This window comes from Syngnathus floridae, chromosome 7 (assembly GCF_059516105.1).
Source record: "Syngnathus floridae isolate MCC-2025c chromosome 7, RoL_Sflo_1.0, whole genome shotgun sequence".
In the NCBI taxonomy this organism is placed as follows: Eukaryota; Metazoa; Chordata; class Actinopteri; order Syngnathiformes; family Syngnathidae; genus Syngnathus; species Syngnathus floridae.
Genome location: NC_142419.1, coordinates 4,742,854 through 4,765,945, shown reverse-complemented (window position 1 = coordinate 4,765,945; position 23,092 = coordinate 4,742,854). Strand labels below are relative to the sequence as shown.

Genomic DNA, 23,092 nt, shown 5'->3' with positions numbered 1-23,092 from the left:
GTGCTCTCCAGACTCACTTTCTTAGTGACTGTGGCTTGCCAGGCCAAAACAAGTCAGCTGTAGTCACTCCCACTAGAGAAAACCTAGAAAAATACCAAAAGAAAGGAAACTCTACCTATAGAGTTTTGCTGTGCACGAAAATTAGGTCACTGAAGTTACTTATATACATATATGTGTGTTTGAAATACTGTATGTACTGGACTTTTGCAATCCACCAATGTCCAAGATAACAGAAGAAACAATTCAGAATTTTCTCATGTTATGTTTAAAAAAAACATAATCGAGATGCAAATTCCTGCAGCCAGCAGTTGAGCCTTTCTACAGATTTCACAATCTTTCTCTAAGTGGGTTAAAAAAGCTTGTAATTGTCTAGGTCAGTGGTTCTTAACCTGGGTTCGATCGAACCCCAGGGGTTCGGTGAGTCTGCTTCAGGAGTTCGGCAGAGCTGGTATGTCATTGCCCCCCACCCCTGTCCGCGGATGGCGGAAGAGGGGTTCGGTGAATGCACATATGAACCTGATGGGGTTTGGTACCTCCAAAAAGGTTAAGACCCACCGGTGTAGGCCCTGTTACTGTCCCTCTTTATATCCCCAATAAAATGTTATCAGACACTTTTAATATGCACACTTATCTTTCAAGCTACTGTATGAAACATTTCCATGTGTGCTACAACAAAGATACAGTATCTGGCGGTCCATCCATCTAAGTTTCTGCTCCAGATGAAAACCTAACATGGAAGAAATCACAACTTATCTTAAAATTAACAGCATATATAGAGGGTCCCTGTTATTCATGGGCGATAAAGACAAAACTAGGCTGCGTTAAGCCGATTCAAGCACATAAATGATACAATTTGTGATAGCAATAACCTGAACTGTGCATTGTTTAAATCCTGCAGACTCACGTGCAAGAATATGCTAAAGAAACAGTGCCTGCAACTAGCGTGAAATAATTTGTCCATCTATTTTATTTAAGGGTGGCTCGGTGTTGCACTGGTTCGCATGTCCGCCTCACAGTTCGAAGGGTGCGCGTTTGATTCCTGTGATTCCTGTGTGGAATTTGCATGTTCACCCTCTGCCTGCGTGGGCTTTCTCCGGGCACTCCGGTTTCCTCCCACATCCCAAAAACATGCATGGTAGGCTGATTAAGCACTCCAAATTTCCCGTAGGTGTGAGTGCAAGTGTGGATGGTTGTTCGTCTCTCTGTGCCCTGCGATTGGCTGGCAACCAGTTCAGGGTGTCTGCCGCCTACTGATGACTTCTGGGATAGGCTGGGATAGGCTCCAGCATCTCCGCGAACCCATAGGCACAAGTGGTACAGAAAATGGATGGATGGATGGATATTTTATTTAACGATTGTTATCAATAAAAAGGATTTCACGCTTGACACACAGCTTACTTGGTTGTCGCAGATTAAAAAAAAAAAAAGAGTATTTAAAAAGATAACATTAGCTTTTTTGGCGAATAAATTGAACTTCCGGTTCAACCTGCTAAAGTCGATCCGCAAAGTTACAGTCGTAGATCGTGAGTGTCACCTTGTGGAAACAATGGTGTAAAGATCACTTATTTTTTAATGACGACGTATCATCAATAATAGACAGCGTGTGACTCAATGAAAGGATATTTTGTTGCATTTACATTCTGTCAGTTTATTAGTAATAACTATTTTTGAAGCTAAATCTCTAAATTTGTAGTTATTTTCACCCAGAAGAAGAAATATTTAAAAGCAGCATCTATTTTCTCTAGAGGTTTTCCTTCTCTGGTGAATGGAAATGTCAGTTATCATTTCTTCCTCGTGTTTGTGTTCCCTCTATTCATTAGTCTTCCATCTTCAAACTGTCCGTCTTGCCTGCGCCCTCCTCGTTGAGAAGCTGCTTTTATGTGCCTTGGCTCAGCAATATGCCATACATGTGCCAGATCCCCAGAGACCTCTGCATTATCACAGGGGGACAGATAACCATAACGTGGTCCAGAGGTGCTTGGGATCACTTTGGTTCTCTGTTTGTTGAAAGACTGTCACCTGATGCTCTAAAGAAATGGCTCGCCTCCTATTGTATTTTGCCTTTTATCAGTACCCTGCAGCCTTAACAGCCAGGCACTGCGCTGTATATTGTTAGATTTTGGATGTGGGGCTGATGCTGGTATTTCATGGACTGTTGTGACAACTGACATTTTTAGAAAACCAGGGCAAGGCATTACCATGGGAGACACAGACTTGGAGAGTGGTGAGTGCAGAAAACCAGGGCAAGGCATTACCATGGGAGACACAGACTTGGAGTGTGGTGAGTGATAGATATCTTTCACAATGGAAGTTGACAGGGCTCAAACCTTCACTAACAGGTTGAATTTATTATTGTATATTGTGGAAAATTTGCTTTTTGACATTTGTATACATTGTATACTATACAATAGCTGTGTCTCTGGAATGTTTATTCACCCAGAAAAACAACCCACTAAATCTTGAGTTCATTTAGCTTATCTTTCTGAAAAAGGGTCTGTCAATGAGCTGTTCTGGACATCAACCCCACTAAACAGATATGGAGAGATATGGGTTGGATAAAAGTAAATGCGCCACTTCGTATAGTAAGGAGAGTTGTTTTGTGGGGTGCACTGATTAGCTTCTTATAAACACTTGCTTGGTTGCTCAATAACGTTGGTATACTGGGGAGCAGTCGATGTTCAGGTTTGGCAATTTGTCCATGCGCCACAAAAAATGCTTTCATTGTGTTTAAGGATGCTCACAAGTAAGCAGCCAGCTGCCGAGGACAAACCAAGATATACTATACTGTCAGGATCGGAATGGAGCAGGGCGACCAAATGCAGCTTGGACCAGGGTTTATTGAGGGAAAAGGTAATTGGAAGGGAGGATGAGGGGAACAAACCAACAGGAACTGGCAAACTAACATAACTTAACGCACCGACCGACAGACTGGCTGGCTAACCGAAACAGAACGGACAAAGACAGGAACCAAGAAACAAAAACATCAAGAACGATATCTACGATCCGACAGGGAGTGACACGCAGACAGGACTTGCATAAATACGAGACAGGTAACAAGAGGCAGGTGACTGTGATTAGTACATTGATTGTGAGTAGACACAGGAAGGGAGGGGCGAGTACACAGTCGCGGAAAGAAACCATGACAACCTACACATAATAAAACAACCGGGGACAAGTCGTGACACATACTGCATGTACTGTGTGCTCTAACGTGTATAATTCTTGATGCTACGGGTAATTTGACAAAAAGAGGGTTAGGGTTAAACAGATGGACCATTCCATCACAGGGACGGAATGCGTATGTATACATTGTTGTCTTCACGCATCACGTATTTTTTTTTTTTTTTTTTATTCAGTTTTTTTTTTTTTTTTATGGAAGCAATCCACCAGACTCAAAGGGTGTAGTAGTATTAATTATTTATTTATTTATTCATGCATTAGTTTATTTATCAAATCCATCAAAATAAAGTACCGTATTTTCCGCACTATTAGGCGCACTTAAAAACTTAAGATTTACTCAAAAAAACTACAGTGCGCCTTATAATGCAGAGAGCCTTATATATGGATCAATTGATGAATTTGTTGATCCATACTGGTTGTACACAGTGCTCTGCCAAAATGTTTCAGTACGTTTTAGTACGAGTAGTAAATTACAAGGTCGCATCGCTTCCCAGCATTACAGCAACCGTCGTCAGGGGGCGTCACTGAATAGCTGTTGTACCCGCGAGGCTACTTCATTTCAAAATAGGCTGTTCCGTTAATGTTTTTGAGTACGTTTACGGATCAATATCCAACGGAATCTTAAATAAGCAGCACCAATGTGTTAAATCAGTCTTTAGTTGGTTCCGATCACTTTTATGGGAGAGTGTTTGAGAAACGTGATTGTTTACAGGTGGCTGCCACGACACTTTGCTGAGGCTCATGGGAGTCTGCGAGCTGAGGCTCATGGGAGTTTGCGGGTGGCTAATGCTATACTGATAGCTGCTATACACACGAGGCTATTTCATTTGAAAATAGGCTGCTCCGTTAATGTTTCGAGTAAATTTACGGATCGATATGGAAGGGAAACATACCTAAGCAGTACCAATGTGTTAGATCAAACTTTAGTCAGTTTCGATCATTTTATAGGAGATAGTTTGAGAAACGCGATTGTTTACAGGGGACTGCCACGACACTTTGCTGAGGCTCAATGGGAGTCTGCAAGCTGAGGCTCATGGGAGTTTGCGGGTGGCTAATGCTATAATGATAGCTGCTATACGCATGAGGCTATTTCATCTCAAAATAGGCTGATCCGTTATGTTTCGAGTAAATTTACAGCTCGATATGGAAGGGAAACATAAATAAGCAGTACCAATGTGTTAGATTGAACTTTAGTCAGTTCCGATCGTTGTATAGGAGATAGTTTGAAAAACGCGATTGTTAATAGGGGGCTGCCACGACACTTAGCTGAGTCTCATGGGAGTCTGCAAGCTTAGGCTCATGGGAATTTCCGGGTGGCTAATGCTATAATGATAGCTGCTATACGCACGAGGCTATACATCCATCCATCTTCTGTACCGCTTTGTCCCCACAGGGGTCGCGGGTGTGCTGGAGCCTATCCCAGCCGTCATCGGGCAGTAGGCGCGGGACACCCTGAACCGGTTGCCAGCCAATCGCAGGGCACACAGAGACAAACAATCATTCACACTCGCACTCGCACTCACACCTAGAGTGTTCAATTGGCCTACCAAGTATGTTTTTGGGATGTGGGAGGAAACCGGAGTGCCTTGAGAAAACCCACGCGGGCCCGGGGAGAACATGCAAACTCCACACAGGGAGGGCTAGAGGTGGACTCGAACCCGCACCCTCCTAACTGTGAGGCGGATGTGCTACCCCGTGTTCCACCGAGCCGCCCCGCATGAGGCTATTTCATCTCAAAATAGGCCGCTCCGTTAATGCTTCGCGTAAATTTACCAATCAATATGGAAGGGAAACATAAGTAAGTAGTACCAATGTGTTAGATCAAACTTTAGTCAGTTCCGATCATTTTATAGGAGATAGTTTGAGAAACGTGATTGTTTACAGAGGGCTCATTGGTTATTGGTTAGTGGATGCATACCGCAACCCTAATCAACCTCAGTTTGTTGCAGTATAGCTTCTATTTTATGCGCCTTATAATCCGGTGCGCCCCATATATGAAATAATTTCTAAAATAAAAAAATCAATGAGGGTGCGCCTTATAATCCAGTGCGCCTTTTGGTGCGAAAAATACGGTAAACACAATTCGGTTATGAGGCTGGAGCAGATTATTGGTAATTCTATTCATTTTAATGAGAGAAACTGCTTTTGGTTCGTGAACAGTCTTGCAATGAACTAAGTGAGTGAGCCAAAATTTCACTGTCCTCACCATCATCTTTAAGTCATGTTTTTGGTGTTACTGCAAAGCACTAATTATCTTGCCTATTGCTTTCTTATTCTTCAATGTTTTCAAGTGACAGTGGATACCCAGTCCTTACTCACCATTAAGATTTACGTCTTACATTAATGATAACCACAAAATGAACAGTTTTTGTTCTCAGATGGGGAGAAGACACTCCACTGGAAGATTTTTACATACACATGCATATGTAATAAGAAAATGTTCAGCTTTTTGAATGCATTTTGTGATGCATCAAGACATCAAATGCACAGTCATTCATAGAGAAAGTATTGTATTGTATTGTATTGTATTGTATTGTATTGTTTTGTATTGTATTGTATTGTATTGTATGTATTTGAAATGCACCACACATATTACTAGATTACAAACAAAATTGCACATTATTATGTTGTGATCATACACACACGCATGCACACACGCACCCATGCACGTATGCACGCATAAACACACACACGCACACACACACACACACACACACACACACACACACACACACACACACACACACACACACACACACACACACACACACACACACACAGAAACAAATCAATGATAAAGCATTTGAGATGAAGGTGAATGATTATTTGTTTTTGGAAAAGTCGTATTGACCCTGAGTCTCTTCTTTGTGTCTTTTTTCTTCTCCAGATGGTAACAAGAACAAAGAAGATTTTTGTGGGAGGAATATCAGCCAACACGGTAATTGAGGATGTGAAGCATTACTTTGAACAATTTGGCAAGGTAAGACCATTTAGATTATCTATTCATGCTCACTTTGAGTCTTTACAGTCAAGTTGAATCAATTTTATTCATATAGCACCAATTTATGCAACACAGTATCGAAAGGCGGCAAAGCTGAACCAAACAAATTCACAGCTTTTGGATACCGTATTTGCCGGTGTACAGGTCGACTCGGTGTATAAGTCGACCCCCTAAAATTCGACGGAAATTTACGATTTTGATATATCCTTTGTATAAGTCGAGCTCAATTGTTGCATTATATTAAACTTCAAAATTCAATATGCGAAATTTATTGACGAAATGTGTTCAAATTCCGGGAGGCCGTGCGCATGCGGCTGTTTATAAGCACCGCGGAGGAGATTGCGGCCGGCGAGCTCGCGCACGCCGCCCGGCACCAACGGGAGGCCGGAAATAGCTCCAAGCCGAGCGGATCGGCACTTTATAAGCACCGCGGAGGAGATCGCGGCGCCTCATTGGACTTCCAGCGGCCGGCGAGCTCGCGCACCCGCCCGGTACATCCGGGAGGCCGTGCGCACGAGCCAAGTGGCCGAAAATAGCCCCCGCCGAGCGGATCGGCTGTTTATAAGCACCGCGGAGGAGATCGCGGCGCCTCATTGGACTTCCAGCGGCCGGCGAGCTCGCGCACCCGCCCGGCACATCCGGGAGGCCGTGCGCACGAGCCAAGTGGCCGAAAATAGCCCCCGCCGAGCGGATCGGCTGTTTATAAGCACCGCGGAGGTGGTCGCGGCGCCTCATTGGACTTCCAGCGGCCGGCGAGCTCGCGCACCCGCCCGGCACATCCGGGAGGCCGTGCGCACGAGCCAAGTGGCCGAAAATAGCCCCCGCCGAGCGGATCGGCTGTTTATAAGCACCGCGGAGGTGGTTGCGGCGCCTCATTCGACTTCCAGCGGGCCGCGCACTCGCGCACGCCGCCCGGTTCAAATTTTCTAAGTGCAACGCACAATGAGATGCATGAGAAACGGCCTTGGTTACCATCACATTTGAAGCGATGAATACGAAGTTAAATTTTATGACTCGGTGTATAAGTCGAGGTCGATTTTTTTCGGTCGATTTTGGATCGAAAAAGGTCGACCAATACACCGGCAAATACGGTATTTATTTTTTGCTGTTTGAATTTTGATGCTGATCTAATTTAGATAAGTTATATTTAGATAATACAGTTAACATGTAAATGTAAACCTATGACCTATGAAACAATGTCCATCATTGTTTGATGTTGAGGACTGTTCATTCGTATGATCATCAGTATGATTGCAACATTGGTTCGAACCTCGGGCAGGACCTGGCCAGTTGACACGTGTAAGTTACAAGATACAATAAGCGCCTCAGTTTTTGATCGAAGAGTGACTTCAGACACGATACGCTAACACTGTTGAAAAAATTAATGCGGGTTAATGTAACTGGAACTACATAGCCCATAAATATCCATTCAGGGTAGGGGTGGGCCTTCGGGTAGCAAGAACTAATCCTCAAAGCACACATTGAACAATTGAAAAAACTAAAAAACAACTAAGTAGTAGGAGTTGCTGATGGTGTAGAGCAGGGGTGCTCAATACGTCGATCGAGATCGACCAGTCGATCGCCAAGCTACTACTGGTCGATCGCATGACGTTTAAAAAAAATAAAAAATAAATGCTGTATGCTAGAATCCAGCACATCGCTTGATTGACATACAGGTAGGCCTGTCGGGAGGCAATCACAGTGAACCGCACATGCGCAATAGACAGTGACTACAACCCCTCACCGCAGCATGTTTAACGGCCGCGCACACACAAACCGCCAAAGTTTATAAGCTTATCAACGCACGCACTCGCTTTTTTCTTTTAAACAAAAGAATGTTTGACCATCAAAAATGAGTGGGGTTGCTGGACCAAGTAAGAAGCCAAAAACGTATCACTTTTATACGGAATGGGAGTTGGACTTTTTTCTCACAATGTCATTTTCTAAGTGCGTTACAAAAATACTCGCACTATTTTATTTATTCATTTATTTATATATTTATTTTATTGTAGTGGGTAGATCTTTGTGACTTGGTCATTTTAAAAGTAGCTCGTAAGCTGAAAAAGTTTGAGCACCCCTGGTGTAGAGGCACACTCGCTTGACTTGTGTGCGGGAAGCGTGGGATCGATTACAGCTCAGTGAAGGTGTGCATGTGAGAATGATTGGTTGTTTGTCTGTGACTGGCTGGCGACCAGTTAAGGGTGTAGTATGCCTTTTCGTCTGATACCAGATGTGATAGGCTTCAGCACCCACAACCCTGAACAGGATGAGCAGTGTTGAAACTGGATGGGTGGATGGAAGTAAATTTTAAAATAAAAAGAGAATGGGGGGGATTATAAACATGTTTCATCTACTACAGTGGACCCCCATTTTTTATTTAATATTTTTATTTTATTTTAATTTAATTATCTTTGTTGTGCTTTTTTTGAGGGGGAGGATGAGTGTGATTTTCTGTAGTTGCAACACACCCTCCAACCTTCTTAAAAAAGGGCTGACCACCACCCTGGTCTGTCAATCCAGCGGCACTGTCCCTGATGTCCATGCGAAACTGTAGAGGGATGTCAACTAGGATAGCCCCACAACATCCAGAGCCTTTAGGAACTCCAGGGGGATCTCATCCACTCCTGGACTGTGGGTGAAAGGCGACTCCAGCCTGGATTGGCCGCCAATCAGCCACAGAGAATATATACCATAGACAGAAAATCATTGACACATCTACTGAGATTGAATTAATCCCATAGTGGATGTGCGAAGTTTTCTTTTGTATCATTGCATCCCTAGTGACAGCACATACGCATTACATTAAACGTGGGTTTCTAAAATGCATCAGAGTTGTTTGCCGTGAGCATTTGTGGTGTATCTGCAGAGGGAGAATGTGCTAAACATTTCCAAGCAAGTCCCACCGTACTGTAAATGCAACAACCGCACTGTACATGTTCTCGAGGTTACATTAGACCAGTGGTTCCCAAAGTGGGCGATCTGGGGGGGCAGTGAGGACGAAGGGGCGGTAGGGGGGCGGTGAGGATGAAGGGGGCGGTAGGGGGCAGCAGTCCGAAGTCAGAAGTTGAAGGGGGCGGCAGTCCGAAGTCAGATGTTCGAACGTTTGTTTGACGACAATTTGTACACAACATGTGCGTTAGGACAAGTCAGTCGACGGGGGGGGCTAGGAATTCACTGGGGAGCCAAGGGGGCGCTAGTCTGAAAAAGTTTGGGAACCACTGCATTAGACAGTGTCACGTCTCCGCTCCGCTATAGATGGATGGATGGATGGATGGATGGATGGATGGATGGATGGATGGATGGATGGATGGATGGACGGACGGACGGACGGACGGACAGATAGACGGATAGCTTCTAAAGCAATTTGAACCAATAATTTCTGCCTCAAAAATCCCTTAATCAATTAGACAATGAAGTTCTCAACCATAATTGACTTTATCTTTTTCCATTTGTCTTGTTTTACATGTCACCCACAGTGGTTGAAAATCATAACAAGCATACTTTGACAAACTGGCATGATCGTTGCCCAAGACTCAAACCCGCAAGATCTGTATATACCTTGTTGAAAGCCGAATACACTAACCACTAACTTGGTCTGCCAACTCAGTAGCCAGCACCATCTTTTCAGAATTTTGATAAAGTGAGGTTTGCCTTACATACATTTTGTGCAACTGAGCTGACATCCGCCACACAAATATGAATTTAGATAGTTTCAATGTAGACAGTAAAAGTAAAAGCCAATTGTAACCATTCACACACATACACACCTCCAGACAATTTGGAGTGGTCAGTCAGCCTACCATACATGTCTTTGGAATGTGGGAGGAAACCGGAGTACCCAGAGGAAACCCACGCAAGCACGGGGAAAACACAGTAAGGCCAGAACCAAAGGCCAGGACCAAAACCTTGCACCTCTGAACTATGAGTCTGACGTGCTAACCAGTGCTCCACCATGCTGCCCTAATAGGTATATTGGACCTTATTTCCAAGCCACTGCCTGTGTTAAAATGAGTGAAAAGCATCTGGAAGAGCATCCAAAACTATGCCAAACTTTTAATTACTGTGCCAACATTACAAGACATATGGTCTTTAAATGTCTGTATGAATGGCATATGATGAAACCCAGAAATGCCTTGGGGTATGTGTTGACCAGTTTTAGAAGTCAATTTGGTCCACTTTTTTCCCCCCAGCCTGACTTTGCTGACCACAAAAGTTGGGCTGCGCCTTGGGTTAAGTGTGGGAGTCAGGACTTGACAGGGGCAAGACTCCCGATTCCAAGTTGATAGTAATGAATGAATATTATCTGGGTGTTAGCAACACTTATTCTTGTATTCTTCTGTAAAGTGGAGAGTAGACTGTTGATTCAAATCATCTTGAACTTTCTGATACATTATATATCCCTACATTGGTGATCCTGACCTGAGCATTTTAAACACCAAAAGTAACAACTACCTGGCACTGCCTACAGCATTCAATGCAAACAAAAGGATAGAGTTGCACAACTTTTGTTAGTCGAACGAATGGTCGTGCTTTCAACACATTTAACCCTGGAGGAATCAACGACTAACATGACAAATAATTAAAGAAATTACATAGGATGTAACAGAGAATTTTCATGCCATGGCCGCTTCCGGATGCCTCAATCGTGGCCAGAGTGTTGATGCTGTTGGAGACTCCTCCTGATACTGTCAAGTAGATATGCACCCAAAAAAAAAAAAAAAAAAAACTTCAGACAAAAGTGGCCCAAAATTGCAATTTTGTGTTGGTTGAAAAGACTTTACTGAAACAGCACAATCAAAACAGGATGTTGTGATAACACAAGCAAATACCTTTAGCATTGTGCTTTGGCTAAGTAGTGCGAAATCCTGGTCTCTTTCGCAGCAAGCTGACCGCTTGCACTGCCATCGAGCTTCGGGTAAGATTAGATTTAGGAAAAAAAGCAGCCACTGCACTGCCATTGAGCTTGTCGTAAGATTAGATTAGAAAAAAAAGTGGCCAATTAGACCTGGGTTTAAAGGCCTAGAGACATCCCTTTTTTTTTTTCAATTAGAACGGAATTTGATAGAATGTATAAAGAGAACACATTTGCCGCATTGGAAATTAAAAATGGACACCGATTACTAAGAATAAAGCTAAAATTTAATGCCAGTTTATCGATCGGGTTCCGCACGCAGCCACACTGGTTGGCGCCTTTACTGTGACGTCACAAGTTGTACTTCCGGATCTCAACAAACCCAAACAACATGGCAGATGATAGCAACAGCTCCGTTTCTAGCGGCAATATTAGCATCATCCGATTCAGAAACCTCTTTTGACGCAGAATATGATGTATCTAGCAGTTCACTTGGGCTGAGCTGAGCACGTTTTCTGAATTGTGCCCCTTCCGTCACTCTGGTTAGGTTGGCATAGTAAAAAGTGCTCTTGGGGGCTTTAGAGTGCCGAGTTGATCTCGGCACATTAAGAAATGACCACCTGCAACGTTTGGTTTAGGTTTTATAAGCATTTTTAATTTTATTGCTTAAATCGCATTTTCTTGACGAGCTGAGCACGTTTTCTGAGATGTGCCTCTCCCGTCACTCTGGTTAGGTTGGGATAGTAAAAGGTTCTCTAGGGGGCTTTAGAGTGCTGAGTTGACCACGGCGCATGAAGAAATGACCATCTGCAGCGTTTGGTTTAGGTTTAAATTGCATTTTTAATTTTACTGCTTAAATCACATTTTCTCGACGAGCTGACCACATTTTCTGATTTGTGCCCCTCCCGTCACTCTGGTTAGGTTGGCATAGAAAAAAGTGCTCTTGGGGGCTTTAGAGTGCCGAGTTGACCACGACACATGAAGAAATGACCACCCGCAACGTTTGGTTTAGTTTTTTTTCGCTTTTTTAATTTTATTGCTTAAATTGCATTTTCTCGACGAGCTGAGCACGTTTTCTGAATTGTGCCTCTCCTGTCACTGTGGTTAGGTTGGCATAGTAAAAAGTTCTTAGGGGGCTTTAGAGTGCCGAGTTGACCACTGCGCATGAAGAAATGAACATCTGCAGCGTTTGGTTTAGGTTTTAGGGGCATTTTTAATTTTATTGCTTAAATCGCATTTTTTTGACAAGCTGAGCACGTTTTCTGAATTGTGCCCCTCCCGTCACGCTTCGACAGATCGAAATTACGTTTCTCACTATCCCAGGGTGACAAGACAGAGTTCACAACGCACATACAAGTAAACAACACAGGAAAAATAAAACAACAAGTCAACATCAATGAACAATAAGAGTGATAGCACGCTAGCCGCTCCCGATGCACTGCAGAGTCCGGAAAGGTGACAGTCAACCAGGCCACTGTGAACACGAGCAAACAGCAGGCACGCACTGTCCGGTTCGTGGATCCTATCAGGCGAATGCAACCCATCTTGTCGTCCTGCGAACGAATGTACGGCAGGAGAATGGAAGGCACGGCTGGGCGAGCTGGGTTTGCCGCAAGCCTGGCCCGACGTCTCCGCGCTGGCCCCTCTTCTCTTTTTGTTTACATTCACTTAAGCTAAACGCATACAACTTGAGACGTCATGAGACGTCACTTCCGGCTGGCGGCTCGGTACAGTCAAACTCGTCTGCGCGGCAAATTTAAATTATATTTTTCAGAGCAACAGCTTCCTTTTCGTTGTTTTGATCGTCAATTTATATTCTTAAGCCCATAAGCTAACTAAAACCGATTTATACATATACCGGTGTCTCTGGGCCTTTAACAAGCACTTCAGGGTGGCCCGTCCTCAGTATAGAGCTAAGAAATATGGGTCTTTGGCAGCTTGTTACTAAAACCTATGAACTCGAGACACCCATAACACTGATTGTTATGCACTGGCTCAAATTGCTAAAAAAAAGTTGAAAACAAGCAAAAATAGATGGTAGATAATAGCATTAGGAAGCAACACAGCGATTGGAGACGCGACACCGTTCTCAGTGTTCGTGCAAACTCTGTCCGTGCATGCGTGAACAACATTCCTTCACAGTTAATTTTTGTTCATGGAGTTTCTAAAAAATATCTTTAATGTGTAATATTGGCTACTTCCTAAGTTGCTTACTGAAGTACTGTAAACTTGCCGATGGCCATCTTGCATTGTTATTCGCTAAGCAAGCTTAATGCAGGGCTCATACCTAACAATTTTCACAGTTTCAGACTGAAGACAATGTCAGACAGAAGTTTTAAAGTTTTGCTGGAGTCACATCGCGCCCCTGTCATCTCAATTATCCCCGGCAATTTTCAGGCAATTTTCCTAGTCCTGGCCACACAACAATATCAAACGTGTTCGATATTATAAGTCTTCCTGAGTTTGTCGTGACATGACACTACCAACAACCAATAGAAGAGCTCTAACAAAACCGAAAACAGGAAACTACATAAATAAAATCATGAAATCAGCTTGGTCAAAGGAGAAACACCTGCAAAAACATGACTGATCATGATGGGAAAATTTTGCAACGTGGGAAAAAATGCCTGCAGTTGTAGTCTAGTAAATAGTGACCCTATAAAATTCAGACTTTGTAAAAACTCAGTTCGAGACTAGGCTGTAAACAAAAATGCTATAGCGTGTTTAAATGTGAGGAGGTGTCAGATCTACAAATCTTCTCAGTGTTCTGATGTACAGGTAGCCTAACTCAAACTCGATTATAGTTAGACTGATTTCTTGCACTGTTTCACGTTAATTTCTGTCTCCACAGCAAATATGCCACAATGTGTGGCAAACGGTTGTACCAATAAGTCTGGGAGAAGCACTACATGCACATTTCATTGGTAAGAATGCAATTATAAATTTTCTCTCACAAAGTATAGAATATATCTCTGAGTGCTACTCAAAGATTCATCTGCATCGTGTTTTCAGAACCATGAACAATGAAATGAAAGAACAGCAAATTGATTCTATTTGCACGTTAATAATAGGAGACTTTCACTGAAATCTAAACAAAGCTAAGCAAAGTAAGTAGCAATTCACGATACTAAGATAATAAACTGTGAATGGTTGAGCCAGTGACGTTCTTTCCTTGCGAGGCTGTCATTACGCCATACAGTAATCCTGGCTTACAACAGCCATTGATAAAAATGTTTTCAGCAAAAAGCAAACAGAATTATGGCAATTGAAGATGTCTGCCCTCCTATGTCAGCCACAAAAGCCGACTGTCAGACCAGGTTATTTTTAGATGTCCACTACTCACGGTGCACCTTGGTTGGTCACACGTGCTGATGTCTTGCTGAACTGAGCGGAGGTTGGCAGCAAGCCCAAAATCCCCCCACCACAGCAGCTGGCAAGAAGGCACCATGGCAGCTGAGGACTCTCTCCCTAGCTGCCGTGAAACCCTGCACAATGCTCAGTATTTGTAAAGCTTTTGTATTTAATAATCAAGCATTAACTTGAAATTTTATACTGCCAATTTTTTTACAGCCGTACTTTTGTTATCACTTGACTTCATACAATCATATTACCAGGGTCCCCTGAGATGACACGTTCATCTATGGGTGACACTTTTTTTAGCACACATTACACAAGCAAACACACATTACATAGCACTACAGAAGGAACCAGGGAGCTCGCAAATAATTTTTTTCAGCCATGGTGTCCTGATTTTTGGTTTTTAGTTAGGTCAAGAATTTTCCTTTTGGTATCACAACTGTCAAATATGTGACTCGCAAGACCTTCTTTTTGTTGCAATTCAAACTGTCATTAATAGAGAAGGCAGACCACTTGCTGTCTCCAAACGGCCTCGGAGATACGTACGTAGGCTTTTCTGTTTACACACATCCTCCTGCACCAACACGCACAATGCTAACAAGTTCTCTACACTCTTCAATAAAGGATTATCATGATTTGGCTATGGAGGCAGACAGGATTTTCCTCACTATCTGACACCAGTTTGTCAATGCACTACTTCCCTACCGGGGAACTTCTGCTCAGATCCCAAATGAGTCTTTGAGAATTTGACCTGGGATAACCATAAGTAAACTTGTTCAAAAGCAGGTCAAAATGATTTATGCTTTAAAACAAACCTTACTGTGTGCTCTTAAAAAATGGCTCACTCGCCCCTTTGTTCGCAAGAGATGGTTGAATATTGGGGTCTACTCCATTGTGTCATATTGTACGTGCACCAAGCACAGAGCAGTTAAGTAAAAGAAATGTAAATGATTATTTTATAAGGGTGGTGTGGCTCAGTGGTACAGTATTTGTCTCCCAACATGAAGGTTGTGGGTTTAATCCCCATCCCTGGTGACCATGTCGAAGTATCCTTGAGTGAGACACTGAACGCTAGTTTGTTCCCATGTTGTACACCAGTTGTACAATAGAGGCATTCTTCTTCTCTTCTTTAACATTTGAACAGCTTCTCTAACTTAATACAAATTTCTATTCAGTTGAAAACTGGTACAAATGACCAATTGTATGTTGAAAATTCACTATGAATGATGAACAACCATCAGTTCGTGTTACTAAGTGGCATGGTAGACACAAATGATCAGAGTTCGCTTTTCAAAATACATAATCCCAGCATCTGAACTATGCGCCCTTCAAATGCTGCTGACTCACGCACAAGTACGCACTAAAGAAATAGTTCGTGAAAGTAGCATGAAATAATTTGCCAATGAAAATAATCCCCGCGCTTGGTACACAGATGACTTGGACTTGGTTAACAGCTCAGTGACCTAGTGGTAGAGTGTCCCCCCTGAGACTGGAAGGTTGTGGGTTCAAACCCCCGGCCGGGTCATACCAAAGACTATAAAAATGGGACACATTGCCTCCCTGCTTGGCACTCAGCATTAACGGTTAGAATTGGGGGGTTAGATGACCAAATGATTCCCGAGCGCGGCACTGCTGCTGCTCACTGCTCCCCTCTCCCCCAGGAGATGGATCAAAATCACAGGGGGATGGGTTAAATGCAGAGGACAAATTTCACCGCACCCAGATGTGTATGATGACCATTGGGACTTTAACTTTAAAAATCTCATTAAAATAATAAGCTTTTAATAAATAGTAAAATCATATTTTGCAGTAAAGGCATTGAAATTCTGGTTCAACATTCTCAAGTTGGCCTGCTGAAAGGATAGAGTGAATTACAATAGTAGATAGTATCTTCACTTTACGAATCGCGTGGGACTCAAACTGTATTGTGTTGCATTGGTATTCTGCCAGCTTCCATCCATCCATCCATTTTCTGAACCGCTTGTCCTCACGAGAGTCGCGGGCGTGCTGGAGCCTATCCCAGCTGACTTCGGACAGTAGGTGGGGTACACCCTTCACAATTCACGCTCAGACTCACACCTACAGGCAAGTTGGAGTAGTCAATTGGCCGACAATGCATACATATCTTTGGAATGTGGTAGGAAACTGGAGTACCTGGAGGAATCCCACGCAGGCACTAATTCAGATTGTGTGTTGTTTTCTTTAAGGCAATATGCTATAATGCGCTCATAGAATTAGAATTCAGTTTCAGAATTAGATGAGTGTGATTACTGTATTTCTACCATTTTTACCAATTCTTAATTTCACTGGTCATGAGTACTGTTGGAAACAGGCAGTTTGAAAATAATGAAGTGTTCATCAGAAGTATCTTTTATCAGGTACTTGGTTGACTCATAACAGAATTAGAGAAGTGCTTTTCACAATCAAATAGCCCATCATTCTTGAAAGAGGAACCCCAGTCTGCTTTCAGCAAAACATTTGAGTTTCTTTTTGGGCAAAACATGCGTCAGATTTGGAAGACCTTAGGCATGAGCAAGACGGCTTTTTTAAGAAGGGTGAAAAGTGAAAAGGAACTGCTACTCAATTTTGTTTTGTTCTTGGAACCTTTCAAAGATGTTTTAAGTTAAGTAAAATTTCTATTGTGATTCCAGTGCACACAGCAACCTGTGAAAGAAGTTTCTCTCCCCTTAAATTAATCAAAACCCACCTCAGGACAACAACGGCAGTTTTGTGTCAAGGACCCTTAATATGGAAGACTTCATTAAACAGCTAAACTTTGCTTTTCTGAATGCTTCTGTTATTGTGAATAAGGTAGTGACGTGTGAAGTTCAGTTTTCATTTTTTACAGAACGTATTGTTGTATATTAAACTGTATTGTATATTGAATATTGTTCAGCATATATAGTTTGTAAAATATAGATGTATTGTAAACTGTACTTTTGTAATGTTTTGTGATTGTACAGTTAAGACTTACAGCCCCAACCCCCAGCAACCCCAGCTTCTGCAGCGCCCCTCTTTGCTACCCCAGTGAAAAAAATCCTGGCTCCACCAATGATGGACCGATACAACTGTGCTAGTCTCACGTTCCTTTTTCACCAAAAATATAAAATACTCACATTTTCAGTTTATTGTTAAGGCATTTTTTAATTCTCTCTTCTCAATTTATTCATGGTGTCCCAGTGCTGTGTGCTTAGAGGTTTGCGTTATCAGCATCACAAATCTCGTGTCCTTCCTTGCGTGAATGAGAGCTCTGGGAATGTGTGGTACTGTGAAAAGACGGTTTAATTGTTTTTGTTCCTCATGAGCTTCCCTCCGTAGGGAATGCTGATGAAGGATTGATATCTTTCTCTGCAGCATAATAGTTTTAAAATTATGGCATATTTTGTCGGCTGAGGCTTTGTGTTCTAAATAGTGAATAACCACTCCCTCTATTTTTTTTCCCAACACAATGACTTCTTTTGACAGTTCTGTACAACAATGATCATCATCACTATCTTCATTTCCTCTTCATTCTTAACTCAATTACACCAGCGACACTTTAATGACTGTCAGCTGAAATATGCCACAATTCCGCTTGATTTTATTCTGCTGCTTGAATTTAATTTTCTATGCACATGCTTTTTGTGCATTGTAAATAAGGCAGCAGAAAATAATCAAATTAAGAAGTGGTATCACTTTTAACAGTCTAGCCAGTTATTTTCCAGCATTGTCTCGGTAGATAAAAGCAGCCATGGAGCAATTTGCATTTATAAAGGCCTTCCTTGCTCTTTGCGGGTTTTGTTAAACCATTCTCTCTCCTTCTTCTAATAACAGAAGTACAAATTGCAGGCTGGGAGTGCGGACATGGAAGGATGATTGGATGATTGGAAATACTTTATACTAATTTGTCACATCATTTATTTTGAACAAAGTCATGCTAATCTGGTAGCTCTGAGGTTGTGGTAATTTACAGACTGAGACCTGGCGAGAGCTCACTCCAATTCTTGGGACACGTTGATAAGACCAGCCACTGTGTGTGCATGTTTGCAAATGTGTGAGCGTGTGTACCCTTCAGTACCATGATGAATTACCTTCTTATCTGGCTGAGTCCAGAGGGGAGCACGTGGCAGCCTAGTATTGACAAGGTTGGAAAGACAGCAGTGGTTGCTGGAGAAAGAGATGAAATGATGCCAAAAGCTGAGATAGGAGGTGGGGTGGCGGCATCAAAAAGATGGAATAGCTTTAACAGGTCAAAGGTGTTGCTGCTCGACGGATTGGTGTGGAGGTGCAGTGGTGAACAATGATCCATGTTTCATCCATTGTTTTATAAATTACTGCACCAGTATGAGTAGAAAGAAATATTTTTGCTGGATAAAAATCGATTGGAATATGTCGCAAGTTAAATCGGAGAAAAAAAAATTCAAACTGGAACGACGTAAATGTGAAATGTTGAATGTGCCATTAAGAATGAATGGGGGAAAAAAACAACCACATGAGTTAACATAACTATTTGAGATGACTTCTTTAAATAAACCATCTTGAACTTTCTATGCAAACGTTATTATCTGAACCTCACCTGTACCTAGTCAGTTAGCCAATCGAACGCCATGAAGTCCCTGATGAAGGAGATCACATGGGGGTTCATGTATGAAGTCTTCCGGCTCATCTGCTCCTTGGCACTGCACTTGGTGGAGTCAGGATTAGTTCTGACCAAAAACCTATGAAATGAGTATAGGAGTTAGAGGTTGAGACATTATGTACATGTCAATGAGTAATCAATTAGCAAATCACAACTGTGATTGCGGGGGGATTAATTAAAAGAATCGATAAAAATAAATTGTTCTAATTAAATAAATAAAATATTGCAGTACTTTATACTTGCATTACATTTATTTTACTATTAAGGGGTGATAATACTGCCTGAATAACACTTATAGAAGAGAGATATAGAAAATGCCAGTTGGAATAAAGTTAGGTATATAATTTCATCAGTTAATACCTCTGAATAAACTCCAATGTTGTGCAGGCTTCCACCTGATACTCTAGGTTGAAAACACCGTAATTTCCTGACTATAAGTCGCGGTTTTTTTCATAGTTTGGGTGGGGGGGCGACTTATACTCAGGAGCGACTTACATATGTTTTTTTTCACAAATTTTTACTTGATCATTAAGACATCACTTCCAAGTATAGTTGACCACTTCCCATGTTATTTTTAGTATAGTCGATCACTTCACATGCTTTTATATCAGGAGTGTCAAAGTCAAATGGACGGAGGGCCAAATAAAAAAATTAGCTACAAGCCGAGGGCCGGACTGATCGAATGTTCATTGAAATTTTTTTAAATGACGCATATAGTCTAGTGAACCTAATTGAACCTACTGAAAACTTAACAAATATATTCCAATATGATCAGATAAATAAAGCAATATTTTCTTATGGCTCTGTCAATAATCTTTAATTTTCAACAGACACAAACGACAAATTTCCTTTATATAAAAATCCCCATAACATGAACATTAAATGAAAGAAACCTTTATTGTTTAAGGCACCATCAGTAACCTATATTTTATATTTTAGCAAAAGTGGGCTAAATTTACTTCAAAGAAAAAAATAATAGCAATTTTCTATCATCCACGCAACTGAAATATTTTAAAAATGTAATTGGATTGAAATACAATAAAATAAAGTGCAAAAATCTATTAATCAAAAGTAACATGCAGTGAAAACAAATATTAAACTAACTTTTAAACTTTCTATTTTAGCAAAAGTGGGCTAAATTTACTTCAAAGAAAAAAATAATCCGCGTCTTTTGTTTCATAATGTCGTCTCAGATTATACTCTTTCAGTACCGCCACACTTTCTCCACACAGAAGACACACGTTTTCCTGCTACCTCCGTGAACATATACTCCGACTCCCACCTTGTTTGAAACCCCCGGTTCTCAGTGTCCACCTTCCTTTTTGCCATTTTTGATGGTATCTGAAAGTTAATTTTACAGTTATGCTGACGACTGCTGTGCTAATAATAAACACTGAAATGAAGCAGCGTACTGCTCGGTGCGTCACCGTTGCATTGTGGGAAATGTAGTATTGGTGCTTGTAAAAGATCTGCGGGTTGCCGGCTTGCTGCGGTCTGCGGGCCGGTTCTAATAATAAATCAAGATCATCCCAGGGGCCGTAAAAAACCTTCTCGCGGGCCGGATGTGGCCCGCGGGCCTTGACTCTGACATATGTGTTTTATATCTTTATCTTGAACATATTCAAAACATAAAAAATAGAGAAAACATCAAATAAAGCAAATAACACTTTAAAGCACTATATCCAAGTCCACTGTCTGCTGTATGTACTGCTGTTGCTCCATTTTTGCTCCTATTATATTTATTATTATTATTTATTATTATTTGTTTATTTATCATTTATTCAACACTCTTATTTATTCATTGTTTGTGCCTTCTTGGGTTTTTTTTTGTGTTGCTTGTATGCATATGTGTACTATCTCACCAAGGGATAGTGGAAACGTAATTTCAATCTCTTTGTGTGTCTTAGTATATAAAAAAAAAAATCAACGATAAAGCAGACTTTGACGTTGATAAAACAACCCAAAAAATTATATTTTCAGACGAAACTGGATGAGGGCGCTCGAAATTTCACCGTTGGCCGTGACTCATCAACTGGGTGGGCTTAAGAAAAATGGCACCAAAAAGAAACTCATATTTTGCAGGTTACAAACTTCAAGTTGTAAAATATGCAGCTGAAAACAGTAATCGAGCAGCAGAAAGAAAGTTTGGAGAACCGTGATGTACCAATGGATTACTATTTCAAGTGACGTCAGTAGCGCGGCACGGCGGTTGTTTACATACAAACGTGCCCACATAAGGACTACCGGCATCATTAGCGGTGATCATTTCTAAGTGACACGGAGGACAAAGAGTTTGAAGGAATTAAGGATTTGGAGTGACATAGAAGGTTTGAAAAACTATTATGGCTTTTACGCATGCCCGGTCCTACTCTACTGAGTCGGGGGCCGGCGCTCGGCCGAGTGGTTGTCCGCGAACGGTGCGCGGGGCTCGGACATGGCCATTACGCACGCCCGGTCTGTCAGGAAGTCCACGCCGCCACACGCTTGGAAGTTTGTTTTGTTTAATAAAGAGCCGTTTACCAAACCCACGTCTATCCTTGTACTTTGTTAACGCTACAATATAGTTATATAGTAGATCTGTGGAATAAAGACGAGGCTGACGTCAGGGCGCATGCGCGGCGATGTTGACAAAGGACGAGGAATTTGATCGATGGATTTAATGGAATTAAAGTGCACGGATGGTTTGATAATATTATAGTTATTTGAAATATAGTTTATCTATCGTTATATGAGCCTGTGGAATATTTTGAAGTGCAAGCGCCCTCAGCCGTGCGCACCCATTGTTGACAAAGAACGATCGATGGATTTAATGAATTGGAGTGACACCGATGGTTTTATAAACATGTTATTCATGTAATAGTTGTCCTTAATCACTCTATATGTTACGTCAGGCCCGTTCTCAGCTCTTTGTTTGAGTTTGTCACGTTAGCATACCTATCGATTAGCCTGTTGTTGCTATTTAATGAATTGGAGTGACACTGATGGTTTTATAAACATGTTATTCATGTAATAGTTGTCCTTAATCACTCTATATGTTACGTCAGGCCCGTTCTCAGCTCTTTGTTTGTGTTTGTCACGTTAGCATACCTATCGTTTAGCCTGTTGTTGCTATCGTTTAGCCTGTTGTTGCTCGTTCATGACTGTTTTTGGTGTGGGATTTTGTCGAATAAATTGCCCCCAAAATGCGGCTTATACTCCGGAGCGACTTATATATGTTTTGTTTCACTTTTTGGGGCATTTTATGGCTGGTGCGACTTATACTCCGTAGTGACTTATAGTCCGGAAAATACGGTAGTAACAGGCGAAGAGAGTGGCCAAGGCAGTGGTGAAGTCAGCCAGGTGAGCAGCAGGTGGGATTATGACCCTCCCCTCGATCGGCAGCATCCACTTTTTTGCAGTCAGGATTGTCTCTCCTTAAAGTCAGACATTACAAAAATCATATTTCACAGCAATCCATTTTATAAATGATCTGCTTCAGATGAATGACTGTAAAAACAGGGCAAGGAGTATACATATCTTCCAAGCAGTACATAAAACAGATAAAAGGAGCAGATATAGTAACTGAGTTGGTGAAAGATGAACAAAAATTGACACATGTATAGCAAGCAAGCTGAAATAGCAGCAATGACAAACGAGTTGGCTACTAGGGATGAGTGAGTACACCATTATCTGTATCTGTTCAATCAACTAGATTATCAACATCCGTACTCTGAATGGGATTTAACCCGGAAGTGGGTGTGGTTCAACCCAGAAATAGCCTGATCCTGCCCCACAAGTTGTCTTTTTTGCCGGAAATGTATACAAGTTGATCGAGCTGACATAAAGCTACAACCTTCAACAGTGGAAGCCGAGGCAACTCCATCAATTTGCCTTTCAAGTCCTGGTTTAGCTGTCCTCTTGTGAGAGCGGTACATGTGAATTTGAAGGGCGCTACGTGTGTAAAAAGTGGCAAAGCATTCTGCTACCCCACATGGAAATCTGAAGTTAGCTAAATTTCTGTGAATCTTCAAATGACGAACAAATGCAGGGATTAAAGGTGAGGTGAAATTACAGTACTTGCATGAGTAATTCATTTTGATGGCAA

At 41.8% G+C, this 23,092-nt stretch overlaps 1 protein-coding gene and 1 long non-coding RNA gene across 20 annotated transcripts in view; one reads left to right on the top strand and one right to left on the bottom strand.

The window, feature by feature from the left end:
• Positions 1–23,092, top strand: part of LOC148394833 (RNA-binding protein Musashi homolog 2-like) — a 166,989-nt gene that overhangs the window by 42,096 nt on the left and 101,801 nt on the right. For 12 of the 13 annotated variants that reach the window (XR_015859595.1, XR_015859596.1, XM_088381751.1 and 9 more), the window contains exons 6-7: positions 6,068–6,160; positions 13,885–13,957. Coding sequence is in view for 11 of the 13 variants with exons in the window: in XM_088381751.1 (XP_088237877.1) it covers positions 6,068–6,160; positions 13,885–13,957 (166 nt within the window). In the remaining 2 variants the exon portion in view is untranslated. The remainder of the gene's footprint in view (positions 1–6,067; positions 6,161–13,884; positions 13,958–23,092) is intronic. The other variant, XM_088381745.1, reaches the window with a different exon arrangement.
• The window catches only part of LOC148394835 (uncharacterized), a 37,299-nt gene that overhangs the window by 13,763 nt on the left and 444 nt on the right, over positions 1–23,092 (bottom strand). For 2 of the 7 annotated variants that reach the window (XR_015859599.1, XR_015859598.1), the window contains exons 2-4: positions 19,369–22,421; positions 18,946–19,087; positions 18,461–18,536 (exon numbers count right to left, since the gene is read on the bottom strand). This is a non-coding gene — a long non-coding RNA (uncharacterized LOC148394835). Of the gene's footprint in view, positions 1–10,711; positions 10,867–17,426; positions 18,537–18,945; positions 19,088–19,368; positions 22,422–23,092 lie in introns of those variants that run through there. The other 5 variants (XR_015859602.1, XR_015859603.1, XR_015859601.1 and 2 more) reach the window with 4 other exon arrangements.